Below are 12,392 nucleotides of genomic sequence, written 5' to 3'. Positions count from 1 at the left end.
ACCTTCAACAGAACCTAAGTTAAATGTTTACGCCAAATTTCCCTTTTTACACAATAATTATTTTAGAAATTTTTTTTTCAAATTATCCACAATCCTTTTGGTGCGATCAATTCAAAATTAATTCACAAAAATCTGTTAAAAACTGGTTCTTTTTTTTTACCTAAAGGATTTATTAAGCCATTTTATATCCTCTAACGTGGTGTACAAGTATACTTGTCCTAAGTGTAACTCAATGACATATGTCAGATTCACAAGGAGGTACTGAGAGTCAGAATCAACTCCCATCGGGAAATTAGCTTTAGTATTGGTTGTAGGCTCTCCAATCCAGAACATTCTAATATTAGAGCTTATTCCCAAATCTGTAAAACTTACATCGAAAGAAGTGATTTTACTATAATAGGCCAAACAGCTAATCCTCACGAATTCCCTAGACTCGAGTCATTGTTTATTAAACAACTAGTCCCACAGTTAAATACCTAAATCTCTACTCAACTTTACCCGAGTTAACTTTCTTTGTAAGCATGCTGCCATTTTCTCTCTCCACATAAGGTTGGTTAGTGGTCTTTGGTTCTTTTGTTCGTTTGCTTTTCTTTTAGCTGTAATGTATCTGGTGAGTTTTAATTTTCTTATGATTTTTTAAAGTTCTTACAGTAACTTTTTTCGTAATTTATTCATTATTCAACAGATCCCTGATGATGTAATTAAGAAATTATTACGAAACGTCGGAAACAGAGAAATATGTTAGAATTAATTGGTTTCCTGTGTCCACCTACCCTCGCACTGATGTGTCTTGTTGGCCGTCGCTTAGCCATGCAAAAGTAGAGCTGAAGTCTTCATAGGACATCAAGAAGTCTCATCCTTTCCTGTATATGTATGCTCGCATTTTAAGGAAATCCGTAGTATGCCTGTCTCTTTCAGGCAGGCAAAGCAAACTGTTATCAACACCTGTTTCTAGCTTTCTTATTGCTCACTTGTGAAGTTGGCAACTTCACCAAGCTCGAAGACTGGTGACGTCTTGTTAACCTACCTGGAGTTTTCTATGTAAAAGACCAGTCCATGTACCTTAGACCACATCAACGATTAGGGTAGTTGTGCTTGACTCGGTCTTTACAGTAAAAGCAAAGAATTATTTATATAGGTATTCTTACAATCCACTTTTGGGTTACAGGCAGCTTGATTGTCATCCTTAATTTCTTGGAAACTGTGTGCTTATGTTTATGAATGATACAACAATTGTACACATCCACACACACACACACGCACAAACAACACAACACACACACACACACATACACATATATATTTATATATATATATATATATATATATATATATATATATATATATATATATATATGTGTGTGTGTGTGTGTGTGTGTGTGTGTGTGTGTGTGTGTGTGTGTGTACAATTGTTGTATCATACATAAACATAAGCACACAATTTCCAAGAAATTTAGGACGACAATCAAGCTGCGTGCAACCCAAAAGGGGATCGTAAGAAAACCTTAATAAATGATTCTTTGCGTTCACTGTAAAGAATAAATGACATATTAGCATTACCGAGTCCAGCACAACTACTCTAATCGTTGATGTGGTCTAAGGTACATGGACTGGTATTTTACATAGAAAACTCTTCGAGCTTGGTGAATTTCCCAATTTCACAAGTGAGCAATAAGAAAGCTAGAAATAGCTGTTGATAACAGTTTTCTTTGCCTGACTGAAAGAGAGAGGCATCCTACGGATTTCCTTAAAATGCCAGCATACATATACAGGAAAGGATGAGACCTCTTGATGTCCTATGAAGACTTCAGCTCTACTCTTGCTAGAGTCGATGAGCAGAACAGCATGCGAGATAGTACATTTCTCACTTGCTACCCAGATTGTGTATGTCATATAACTAGGAGGACAACAAGCACAGAGTGGATTCCTTTCTAGGTGGAAAGAGGACTCTAAATCAGATTTTATTTGTCCTAGTGAACGTGATCTTGAAGGGACTTGCAACAAAGACCAGATCCCAGCAGCAACATGCCAGGCACTGCTTACTATTACATAGATGGTAAAATAAAACTATTATTCAGAGGCACAGGAGCTCATATCAGACACAAAACTTCACAAGATACACCTTTGTAAGTGCTTAGGCCTGATGCTATGCCCACACTAGAAGCCACAAGGGGGATGGCCAACCTGGACTTGGGCCTATCTTGTGATTATTTTTGTCTGCCTTCTAGTTAGGTAGGGAACAATGTATCTCTGATGTTTGAAAAGAGATAGTTGTATGATCTCCATGTTTTATGTGCTATGCATTACTTAGTGACTCAGAGGGTCTTCTGCATAGCGATTACTTCTTATTGAAGAGAAATCCAAGCTTTTATGCTAAGTGTTTATTGCTTATGACTGACATATATTGATATATTACATAAGGCACAATTTAATCTTGCTCCATCGAAGAGGAAACGAATGAGGTTTCACGCAATAGGAATATTGAAAGAAAAATATTAACAAGCTATTTACTTTTTCCTTGGGTTTCCTGATGTTGTATTTCATCTTAACCCCTGGTAGGCCCTGTGTTTACAGCATGGCCATCCAACCCCATGACCGTGGGCCAAAAGTGGTCCGCTAGAGAAAAACAAGTAGAAGTATATGTCTCTATTTTTTATATCATAAAAATTAGATTTGCCGCTTATCCTGAATAAAAAGAAATATTCCTTTCAAAATCAATAAATATAAAGAAAAGTTTCATCGGCGCCTGTTGTGTGATACATCATTTATTCAAACGATGCGATTTATCAAAAATAACAAAGATCATCATGTAAAATGCTGTGTTAGTTACGAGCTACGTTTCGGCCTTGTTTCAACATTCTTATTCGGGAGTTATCCCTTTTCCATATAGGAAAAAAACTCCGAGATCACAAGTTCCTTCTCTTATTTTTTTCCAGAAGAATTAGAATGATCTTATGTACAAAGGAAATAAAGGTGATCGATATGCAGGTCTTCATTGCCAATGTTCATTGAAGTTTCTGGGAATATGAACCTTAATGCGAATATAAAGAGTATTTCAGACAAAATAAAAAACGAAAACTACAATGCCACAATATATGCAAGTATAAAACGTAACTTCTTTCACCCAAGTATTCTACCAGAGAGTAACCCCCGGTGTCTTTTTAATTCCTTTGGACATTGTACATTTACCAGTTTAATTAGATAAAAACTTTCCACAAATCAGTTTGTGGGACTTACTAACTGTTCAGTTGATAGTGTCATTCAGTAGTTTATTGTCGCAAATCATCTCAAAAAATATTAAAGAAAACCACGACCTTTGGAAGCCCATGAAAAAAAGCTAGCTTAATTCACCAGTAAGAATTAATACCGTAATTTTGTTGCAGAGATCAAAATGGTTATACAGCACGTCGTATCCTTGAAGGTAATTCCACTGCTCAAGTACAGTGCCATATCTATGAACCGTATTAAAGCATGAATGTTTTATCTTGACATTAACAAAGAATTTAGAATTTACGGTTTGAACACTAAATGAAATGACATATGAATTAATCATTGAAACAGTCTAATAGCGCTACTGACATTCACTGATAGTTAGAATATGTTCGTTTTTAGTTAGTGTTCAGCATTTTTTTTCCTTGCATTTCGTTCCCATTTATTTCATTCGCTCTTCGTTTATGGGATTCAGTTCAGTTATTTTTTCCTTGGAAAGGTGTCAAGAATTTTCTGCAAGGGTGAGAGTATATATTCTGAAATAAATTAGCATAATTTCACAGCTATAACTTATTAATGAGAGAGAGAGAGAGAAAGAGAGAGAGAGAGAGAGAGAGAGAGAGAGAGAGAGAGAGCGTTGGTAAACGATACAATATACTTTTAAAGCGCCTCAGCTGCGTGGTTGGTATGGTATTAGCGTTCCACCTCGGTGGTCGCGGGTTCGATTCTCGGCCATTCCATTGAGGAGTGAGAGATGTGTATTTCTGGTGATAGAAGTTCACACTCGACGTGGTTCGGAAGTCACGTAAAGCCGTTGGTCCCGTTGCTGAATAACCACTGGTTCCATGCAACGTAAAAGCACCATACAAATCAAATCAAAATATACTTTTAACTGGAATGTATTCTTTTTCGTAAAATTGCTATAAAAATCTTTATCTTACAGCACAATAAAGGTAAATTAACTCACAAAAAGAATGTGACAGGGAATTGCCCATGTTTTAGAACCATGTAAATAACCATCAATCCTCTTAAATTCAAATATTGATAGTAATAATTAAAGTGTCTGAGTTTTAATACTCGAAATTAAATGATAAAAATAATGGGCTGTTACTCCTGTGTGAACAAAAAGGTGCCTTTTCTAATATACGCACCAATTCCAGTGATTAAATTTGTCAGCTTGATCCGAACAGAGCAATGCTAATCATAACAGTAGAATCTGATAATTAGGAACGTGGAACTATGTTGCATATGATATGCCTTTCAGTTTCCTGCAGTTCTTTTGAGATAACTAGTATAAGTGAGCTATCCAATGTTATTTTCATGGTCAAGGCAGTTTTAGATCTAGTTCTTATTTTCGTTTAAGAATAGTTTTTTCTCACTTATTTTATGCGTTATTTTGTTTACAGTTGGTCAACTTATATCTTAATCAACTAGAAAAAGATAATCAGGGAAATCGTAACTTCCTGATTTTCAAATTTTGTGTGACTTAATGTTTAGACAAAGGTTTTCGTCGCCGGTTTCACAGGAACAGATGATGATGAAACCTTTAAAAAGGAAACAATGTATTTTGTCTCATTTTTATTGTAGTGAAAATTTTCTTGATAATTGAAATAACATAAGATTCTTATTAGTTTATGTAAATATAAATAGACATTCTCCATTTCTGAGAGAGTGAATTTCTTAATTCAAACTTTAATTCAATATCTGGAAGAGCAGCCGAATGTAAAAACAAATCAGCAGTTTGCATGTAATGTTCAAGAACAGAAAGAATCTAGGTCTTCAAGAAAATATTAATAGCACTTTCGATATCCCTATCGTGGCACAGGATAATGTTGGACGGGAATATAAGGCCTCCAACCTTCCTCGCTAAAATACGCGTTTCTGTTGCTCACGCTCCCGAGGCTCACTTGATACCGGGAGTGCTGGGCCGTGTGGAAATGATGACAACAGATCCCTTGGTACCTGTTCTGCAAAGTGCCTTCTTCCTTCCAGCGCTGAATCCATCTGTAAACGGTCGCTTTGCTTTTCCCGACTGATTTGGCTATCGATCTGATAGAGGTCCCACCCAGCCATAGGCCTATGATAGTCACCCTGTCTTCGTAGCAGGTTCTCGTAGGTCTAGGGAGCTCCAGCATTATATATAATCCTGGGTGGTATATACGGTAAAGACTGAGAAACTGGATATACGAAGGAATTTTTAAAATGAAAGTGAATGTTGCAACGTTCTTGTTTGTATGAATATATATGTATGTTTTGGGAGATCTAAGATTTGCCGTTTCCAGTAATACTATCAGGACTCATGGCCTGTAACTATCGTTTCCAGGGACAGAGAAATAATGTAAATCATTAGATTTTGGATTTGATGTGAATTGATTTATTTATGTCATACTTTCTGGCTGCATAATGAGAAATACTGCAATCCGTCTGATTTCCTAATTAACATTACGAAGGCACTTACAAAAAGACAAGAGTACCTTCACTGGTTCTGACTATGTTTCATTTTGATGTGGTGAAAAAAAAATTAAAACTCTCATTAAGATTTAATCTCGGAAGAAATGTATGATATGATCTGAAAGCTTTATAAAATAAAAATAAAATAGTTTACGAAACACCAGTTCAGGGATATATTTGTATTGGTATGTCAGTAACTGATAAACGCACGGTGTTTTTTTTTTTATTTTTATAATTTTTCAGATAAGAAATCAATACATCCATAAAAATTGACAAACTTCAGCTTGCAATATAGTTATCATGTGAAACAGATTTCATAACCTTGAAATATATAAAAAAATTTAGGAAAGTAAGAAAGCAAAAACGTTTTGGACTAAAGAGTCTCAGTTACTCTCTTCGAACACAAAGAATGATGATTTTTTTTTTTTTTAGGTGCAGAGTGATTATGTCTGTCTCACATCACGTAAGGGGGTTTTATAGACAACCATATAATATATATATATATATATATATATATATATATATATATATATATATATATATATATATATATGCGTGTGTGTGTGTGTATATATATATATTATATATATATATATATATTATATATATATATATATATATATATATATATATATATATATATATTGTTACGTATATAGGGCCTTGTGAGAGACTAGATACGTAAACAGAAATGATTGAGGGATTTCAAGAGGGAATTGCTTGAACTTACCGTAAACTGATAGTTATGATTTTTCTTTCTTTAGAGGGAAGGTCGCCAGAAAACTCAGCTCGTTACTTTAAACCTATTTATTTACAAAAAGGCCCGTGCTGGCCTGGAGAAAAGTTAAATGATATTGGCCCCCACGTTGGGGCTTATAGTCTCATTCAATTCAAGCTGATTTTCATTCACGTGGGTTAATGCACACTTGCGGGCAGAGACGGCACGTGACTCATGGAATCTGGAAAAGAATCCCAGATTAAACGAGATAAAAGGAAAAATGACTTCTTGCTTTGATTAAGGCTGATTAATTCCCTAACATTGGGGAAGGTAAACTCGAATGGTTCACTGAGGTATACACGAAAGCTTGGTCTTTAACAAGTCACAAAGGGGAGCACGTGGCCCGATGAGGACAAAGGGCTTTTGATGTAGAAGGGGTAAAATAAGAATTGAAAATGAATTTAGCAAGAGTCGTATGGTAGTAAAAGGTGCTGGGTTGAAGTTTACACTTTCAGACGTACCTTTATGCAATATTCTGTGTATCCTTGTAGAAGAATGCGGTCCGACCTCTGTTCAGGTCTGGGGTCCGGGTCCACCAGTGCGTCGTGGGTAGGCCTAATTTTGGGAGGCTGGCAATTTGACCTCTGTCCGAGATCACGTCTCGCGGCCGACTGAGAGCGATCCTGCTTGTTTTCGAATCACGGGGGCTTCCAAAAACCGCCTCGAGCATTGCCTGAAAGGTGGTAAACACAACGCCAGCAAATTGGGAAGGAAAATAGGTCTTATTGTAGAAGTCCCTAAAATCCATCTCGCAGCCTAGCTACTCTTGTGACCTGCCTCTCTTACCCTAAGCTTCCGTCAGACCGGAAATATCATTCCTACGACATCCCCACTCTCCCAACAACAGTAGCTTCAGGAGACGGCATGGCTGCTACTTTTATAATTAAATATAACTAAAACACTGCTGGGAAGGCGAGGCGTTCTATAGACGTAGCAGCTCCCCCTGTTAAGAAGGCATTCACTCCCTTTCGGGCGTGAAGGTCTTGGCTTAAATAAGTTGATCGCCTCGACAACCCAGTTCTCCTACTCTAACTTGAAGTTTTTTGAGCAGCGATACGGCTGACTACAATGGCCTACCTAACTTATAGGCAAAGATGCTAAGTGTACTAACTTAATGTAGGGATGTAATCTAGCCTAAGTAATAACTACGGGTTGTCTGTGACGACAGTCTACTCTACCCCTAGATAAGGTTACTTGAAAATTCTACTTGCTACTAACCCAATGCCCTGGTACTAATCATTAGCCTAACCTACTCAATACAGTTAAATGAAGAAGCCCCCCAACAATCATTCCAGAGTGTGGTACGCACAGCAGATAGTTCAGCGACGGAACTGTTAAAATACATAATGAGAGGTAATGATGCGTGGGGATGATGAGTGGTTAATTTACCAGGAGGGAAATGCAATGAGGTAATTATATTTAAGTGAGGGTTAGTATTACAATGGCTAGGGGTTAGAGGGTTAGTGCTACTGGCAGAGATCAGGCTGGCTACCTTCTCTGGGTAGGTGCCAGGATCATTCTGCAATTGAATGCGACACTGTACCTCGGGCACAGGTGTCAAGGAGAGCATGTGGCTCTTTTGTTAGTAGTGATTTGTGGTGGGGCTAGGACCCCTAGACCTTTTGAATTTTGAGGGAGACTTCATGTCTTGCCCTAGGAGGAAGTCGTAACCTCCTGGAATGTAGCTTGCAACTGCAAGGGTACAAACTTTGGAGAAGTGAGGTCTAGTGACCCTCAATTGGACGGTCGGAAGGATCAGTTTAATGTGATTGATACCTTCAATGGTGATCAATCGACGTCTATCAACATTAGCCCCTCGGGGAATTCTGTCTTCCCGTATCAGGGAGATTTGAGCGCCAGAGTCGTCGTAGGCTCTGACGTGGCTTGGCTGATAATGGCTTTGGAGGGGTGCGACGGTTATAGGGCCCTTAGCTGGGGGTCCTAGAGAGGAAGGATTGGTGACGGCCATTGCGATGGCAGGAATATGGTGGTTTGCGCACCCTCCATAGTTAGCAGACATGTGACCCTTGCGGCCACAGTCCCGGCAGAACGTGTTTTCCAGAACCTCTCCGTGGCACTGGATGATAAGACCGAGATGGCCCCCACAGGTTGCGAATCTGCGGAGTCACCAAAGGCTGGCAGTGTGCTCTGGCACAGGTGAGTCCTCTCTGGCCGTGATTTGAGGTGGTGAGGTAGCTTGGCCCTGGAGTGGTGTGGGGGAGGGACATCCCCAGAGGAGGTCCCGTCCCAATAGGAAACCTACTCCATGCCGAATCGTACGCACCACACCTAGGCGGTGAGGTTTGGTGCACCAAGGAGTGGTGACCTGCAGGACGACTGTGGGAACGGTCTTGGACTGCCCTTCGACCCAAGTCATGGCCCACCTGATGTGCTCGTCAACTGTGGCACTGGCTGGCACTTGGTCCCGGTCTATAAGACACAGATCGGAGCCGGTATCTACCGTAACTGGCAGAGTCACAGGTAGGGTAGAGCCATCCAGGGGTGCCACTGTGACTGACGAGGTCCACACCCGCTCAGGGTGAGACCTGGACTCGGGCATAACGGCCGAGGGGGTTGTGGCACTGATCAGGTGGACGTGCCGGGTCGAAGGCACGTGCTTGGGGCACCCGGGATATCCGGGGGAGTAGTGCCCTGTAGCCCCACAGGCTCTGCAGGAGTCCCTCTGCTGGGCTGGTCTCCGGAAGGCATCTGAGTGGTCTTGAGAGGAGGCTGAGGCACCGTTCGGTGGCCTAGGAGGGTTCTGATGTTTGTGGCTCTCAGCGCTCTTGAGGCGGCACTCTGCTGCGAGGTGACCCACTTTCTTGCAAACGTTGCAAGTCCGTGGGTGTCCTTGGTGGGCGTCCTTTGGCCGAGTGGATCCAGAGAGATGACCGGGTGGCACTATGCGTCGGTGGGCGGTGCTGTGAGAGGGGTTGAAAGTCTCCCAGTCGTCAGCCAGGCGACAAGCTTCTGCAAGTGTCTTGGGTTGCTTGTCGTTAAGGTGCACTGCGAGTGGCCCAGGTACACACTGGTAGAGGTCTTCCAGCATGATCCTGTTAAACAGGTCCTGGAACTCGGTGCACGACATGGCCTCGAGCCAGCGCTTTCCGGCTTGGATTTTGTGGTAGGAGTAATCTCCCCAGGCCCAACCAACTTCCTTTGCCTGACCTCTGAAACGCTGCCTCCACCTCCGGGGTGATTTCATAGGCCTTTGTAATGACCCGGCGAACTTCCACCAGGTCCCCTCGCTGACCCTGATCCAGTGAGCGGAGGGAGGCAGTCTAGCCTTGCCGTCCAGGTGCTTGGCAAGTAGGCGGCCCTCTCTATCTCAGTGGTAGGGTAGTTTTTTATTTTTTGTTTCCGAATAAGGCTTCCACTTCTTCCAGCCATGCCTCGGGCTCATCCTCAGTCCACTTCGGGATGAGAGCGTTAATGCTGGCAATAGGGTTGGACGACACTGTAGGCGTGGGGCTGGGAGCTGGCTGCATGGCTAGGGCTTCGGCATTCACCTGTCGTGCCTTCTCCACCTCGAGCTCCTTCTCCTTGAGAGCCAGCTCATGCTTCCTCTCTTCTTCCCTTGCCTTCACTCTTGGGCTTCTTTTTTCCTTCCTCCTCTGCTTCTCTGGCGGCTCTTCTTCTTGGCAGGAGCAGATCATCCACCTGCCCCTTCACCCACTGGGTGAGTTCCTGCCCAGTGTAACCGGCATTCGTGCCCAGAGCCATGAGGGTCTGGAGCCTTTCCAGCTCCATGGATACATGTGGTTGGGCAGCAGAAGCCATTTCCTTAGGCTGCAGTGGAGGCTTGGATGAAAAAAATCTTAAAGGACTGGGTGCTCTGTGGCACTTTGGGGAGTGGCACCTTCTGATGAGGCGGACAAATCAAATGGAGTGTGCGGCGCACGGCACACTAAGGGGCGTTCCGCAGGACGGACACGCAGGTTTGTCAGCACTTAGGGCTGGTATTGCGGCGCTGCGGGAGGCGTTCCCTTTGTTGAGTGTTCCGAAGGATCACTGACCCTTGTACATGGACACACTAGTTACTTGGGCGTTCCGTAAGGACGGACACACAGGTTTAATGGCTATCTGTACGGCCTGTACAGGTGCAATGGCACTTATGGAGGCTGGAGCACTGGTATCGTGCTGGTGTGTCCCGGACACTACATGCAGTATACTTAAATATACTGAAGTGAAATGGCACTGCTCATGGCAGAGTGTAATAGTGGAGGAGAGAAAGTAAAAGGTGGGAGTACTTCAGCAGCCAGTCGATGGACAGTGTCAAGAATTAGTGGCACTGTAAAATGGTAAGACCTGACGTGCACTGGTGGTGGCCAGTCCTAAACTGGTAACGACTTCCCTGTCTGGAAGTAATGAATTTGCGTGGCACACTGTGCGAGTTGTGCTTGCGGTATACGCAAGTCTTTTGTGATAAAAAATGAACAAGACCACTCGGGCAACGACAGGTAATGATAATTGAAAATGCTCAGTCCCTCGCTGAAGTACTCGGTAAATGAAATAAATAAAGGTTTGCAAACTGCAATGGACACATGCGCGTACGTATCACGCTGTGTAAATGAAAGACACAAGAGACTAAAATAAGGTTAATTCGGCATGCTATAATTAATGGTAAGATGTAGTACTCTTGGCTTCGTGAATACTGTGTTCTGGTTTTCTCTCTCTCTCTCTCTCTCTCTCGGAGAGGGTGAAAATGATATATGAATGAACTCCCTTATATTTGAATTGAACTACTAATGTTAGTTTAATATGACGCAACTTGCGTTAAATGATTTACTTACGTTAACGTTTTTAATGAAAGAATTGCTTTTAGATAACGTTTTATGAAAATGATAACGCGCTCGTGGTGAACGATTTTTACGTTAATGTAGCGGCTCGCGCTTACGAAATGATTTGCGTTTCAATATGAATTTTACAACGACGCGTTTTACGTTAACAATTCTTGTGATTTACTCTACTTGAGATTTACGTTAACTTTATGTAAGATTACTAGGTCCCCGTGAACAGTGAAATGACGGTAAGGATTTTAAAACGATGTTAGCAAACAATTGTAAATGAGGTTACGTTAAGTGCGAAGTGAAATGAAACTTCGCTCAGCGCGCGAGTGAGCGATGCGAGGTGAAACATGTGAGGAGAAGCTGACCACGCGCGGGCGAATCAGCTGATTCTCTGTAAATGCGAAGGCAATTTACAACACAAAATACTACTTTCTTATTCAAGGCGAATTACGTTAATTTTTCTGGCAGGACGATAGATACTAGTACCAAGATCGATATTATTTACGTTAAAACTTTGAAAGTGACTTGCGTTACTTTGCTTAAATTGTTTACATAATGTTGAAAGAGGAAACAAACATGGCTGCCGCTGTGAATGAGACGAAGGTTGGTTGAGACCGCGCAGGCGCGAGAGAGCGCGAAGCTGAATTAGCCGAGAGGTAAGCGGTTACCAACACTTGGAATGAAAACTAAGTTAAAATGGATTCCCTAACATATCACAGACAAAAGAATTGTACACTTCTTTTGCCGTAACTATTAGTAAAACACTCCTAACTAGCTAGGCTTTCAAACACAGCAATAAACCCTGGCAAAGCACTTCCTAGTTTTGATCTGGTTCTTTCTGGCATCTATCTGCACACGTGTTCGTGAGAGCTCCTACGAGGACAGCACAAAGTAACAGAAAATTCGCGGGGCAAATTGTTTGCTCGCCGCTAAAATAAAGCTCTGGCGCGTTCGCCGTTACAATAATAAGATTTCTACCTACGCTCTTTTAAACACTTCATCAGGAAAATACTTAAACATACCTTAAGCTAACATTTGTTATAGAATAATCATATTAATGAATAGAATACCTTACCGTGAGTCAGTGTGTCTTCTTTCCCTGCAAGTGTGCTTGATTTACGCTTTCTAAAATAATTTACAGTTTACGTTTTACAACGGATAAC

At 41.4% G+C, this 12,392-nt stretch overlaps 1 protein-coding gene across 1 annotated transcript in view; it reads right to left on the bottom strand.

Moving 5' to 3' along the window:
- Positions 1-10,162, bottom strand: part of LOC135210397 (ionotropic receptor 93a-like) — a 38,181-nt gene extending 28,019 nt beyond the window's left edge. Inside the window, exon 1 of the mRNA XM_064243301.1 lies at positions 10,021-10,162. Within this exon, the coding sequence (XP_064099371.1) occupies positions 10,021-10,162 (142 nt within the window). The remainder of the gene's footprint in view (positions 1-10,020) is intronic.
- Between the last annotated feature and the right edge of the window lie 2,230 nt (positions 10,163-12,392).

This window comes from Macrobrachium nipponense, chromosome 39 (genome assembly GCF_015104395.2).
Source record: "Macrobrachium nipponense isolate FS-2020 chromosome 39, ASM1510439v2, whole genome shotgun sequence".
In the NCBI taxonomy this organism is placed as follows: domain Eukaryota; kingdom Metazoa; phylum Arthropoda; class Malacostraca; order Decapoda; family Palaemonidae; genus Macrobrachium; species Macrobrachium nipponense.
Note: the sequence above shows the minus strand (reverse complement) of the source record. Positions and strands in the feature narration are given on the sequence as shown.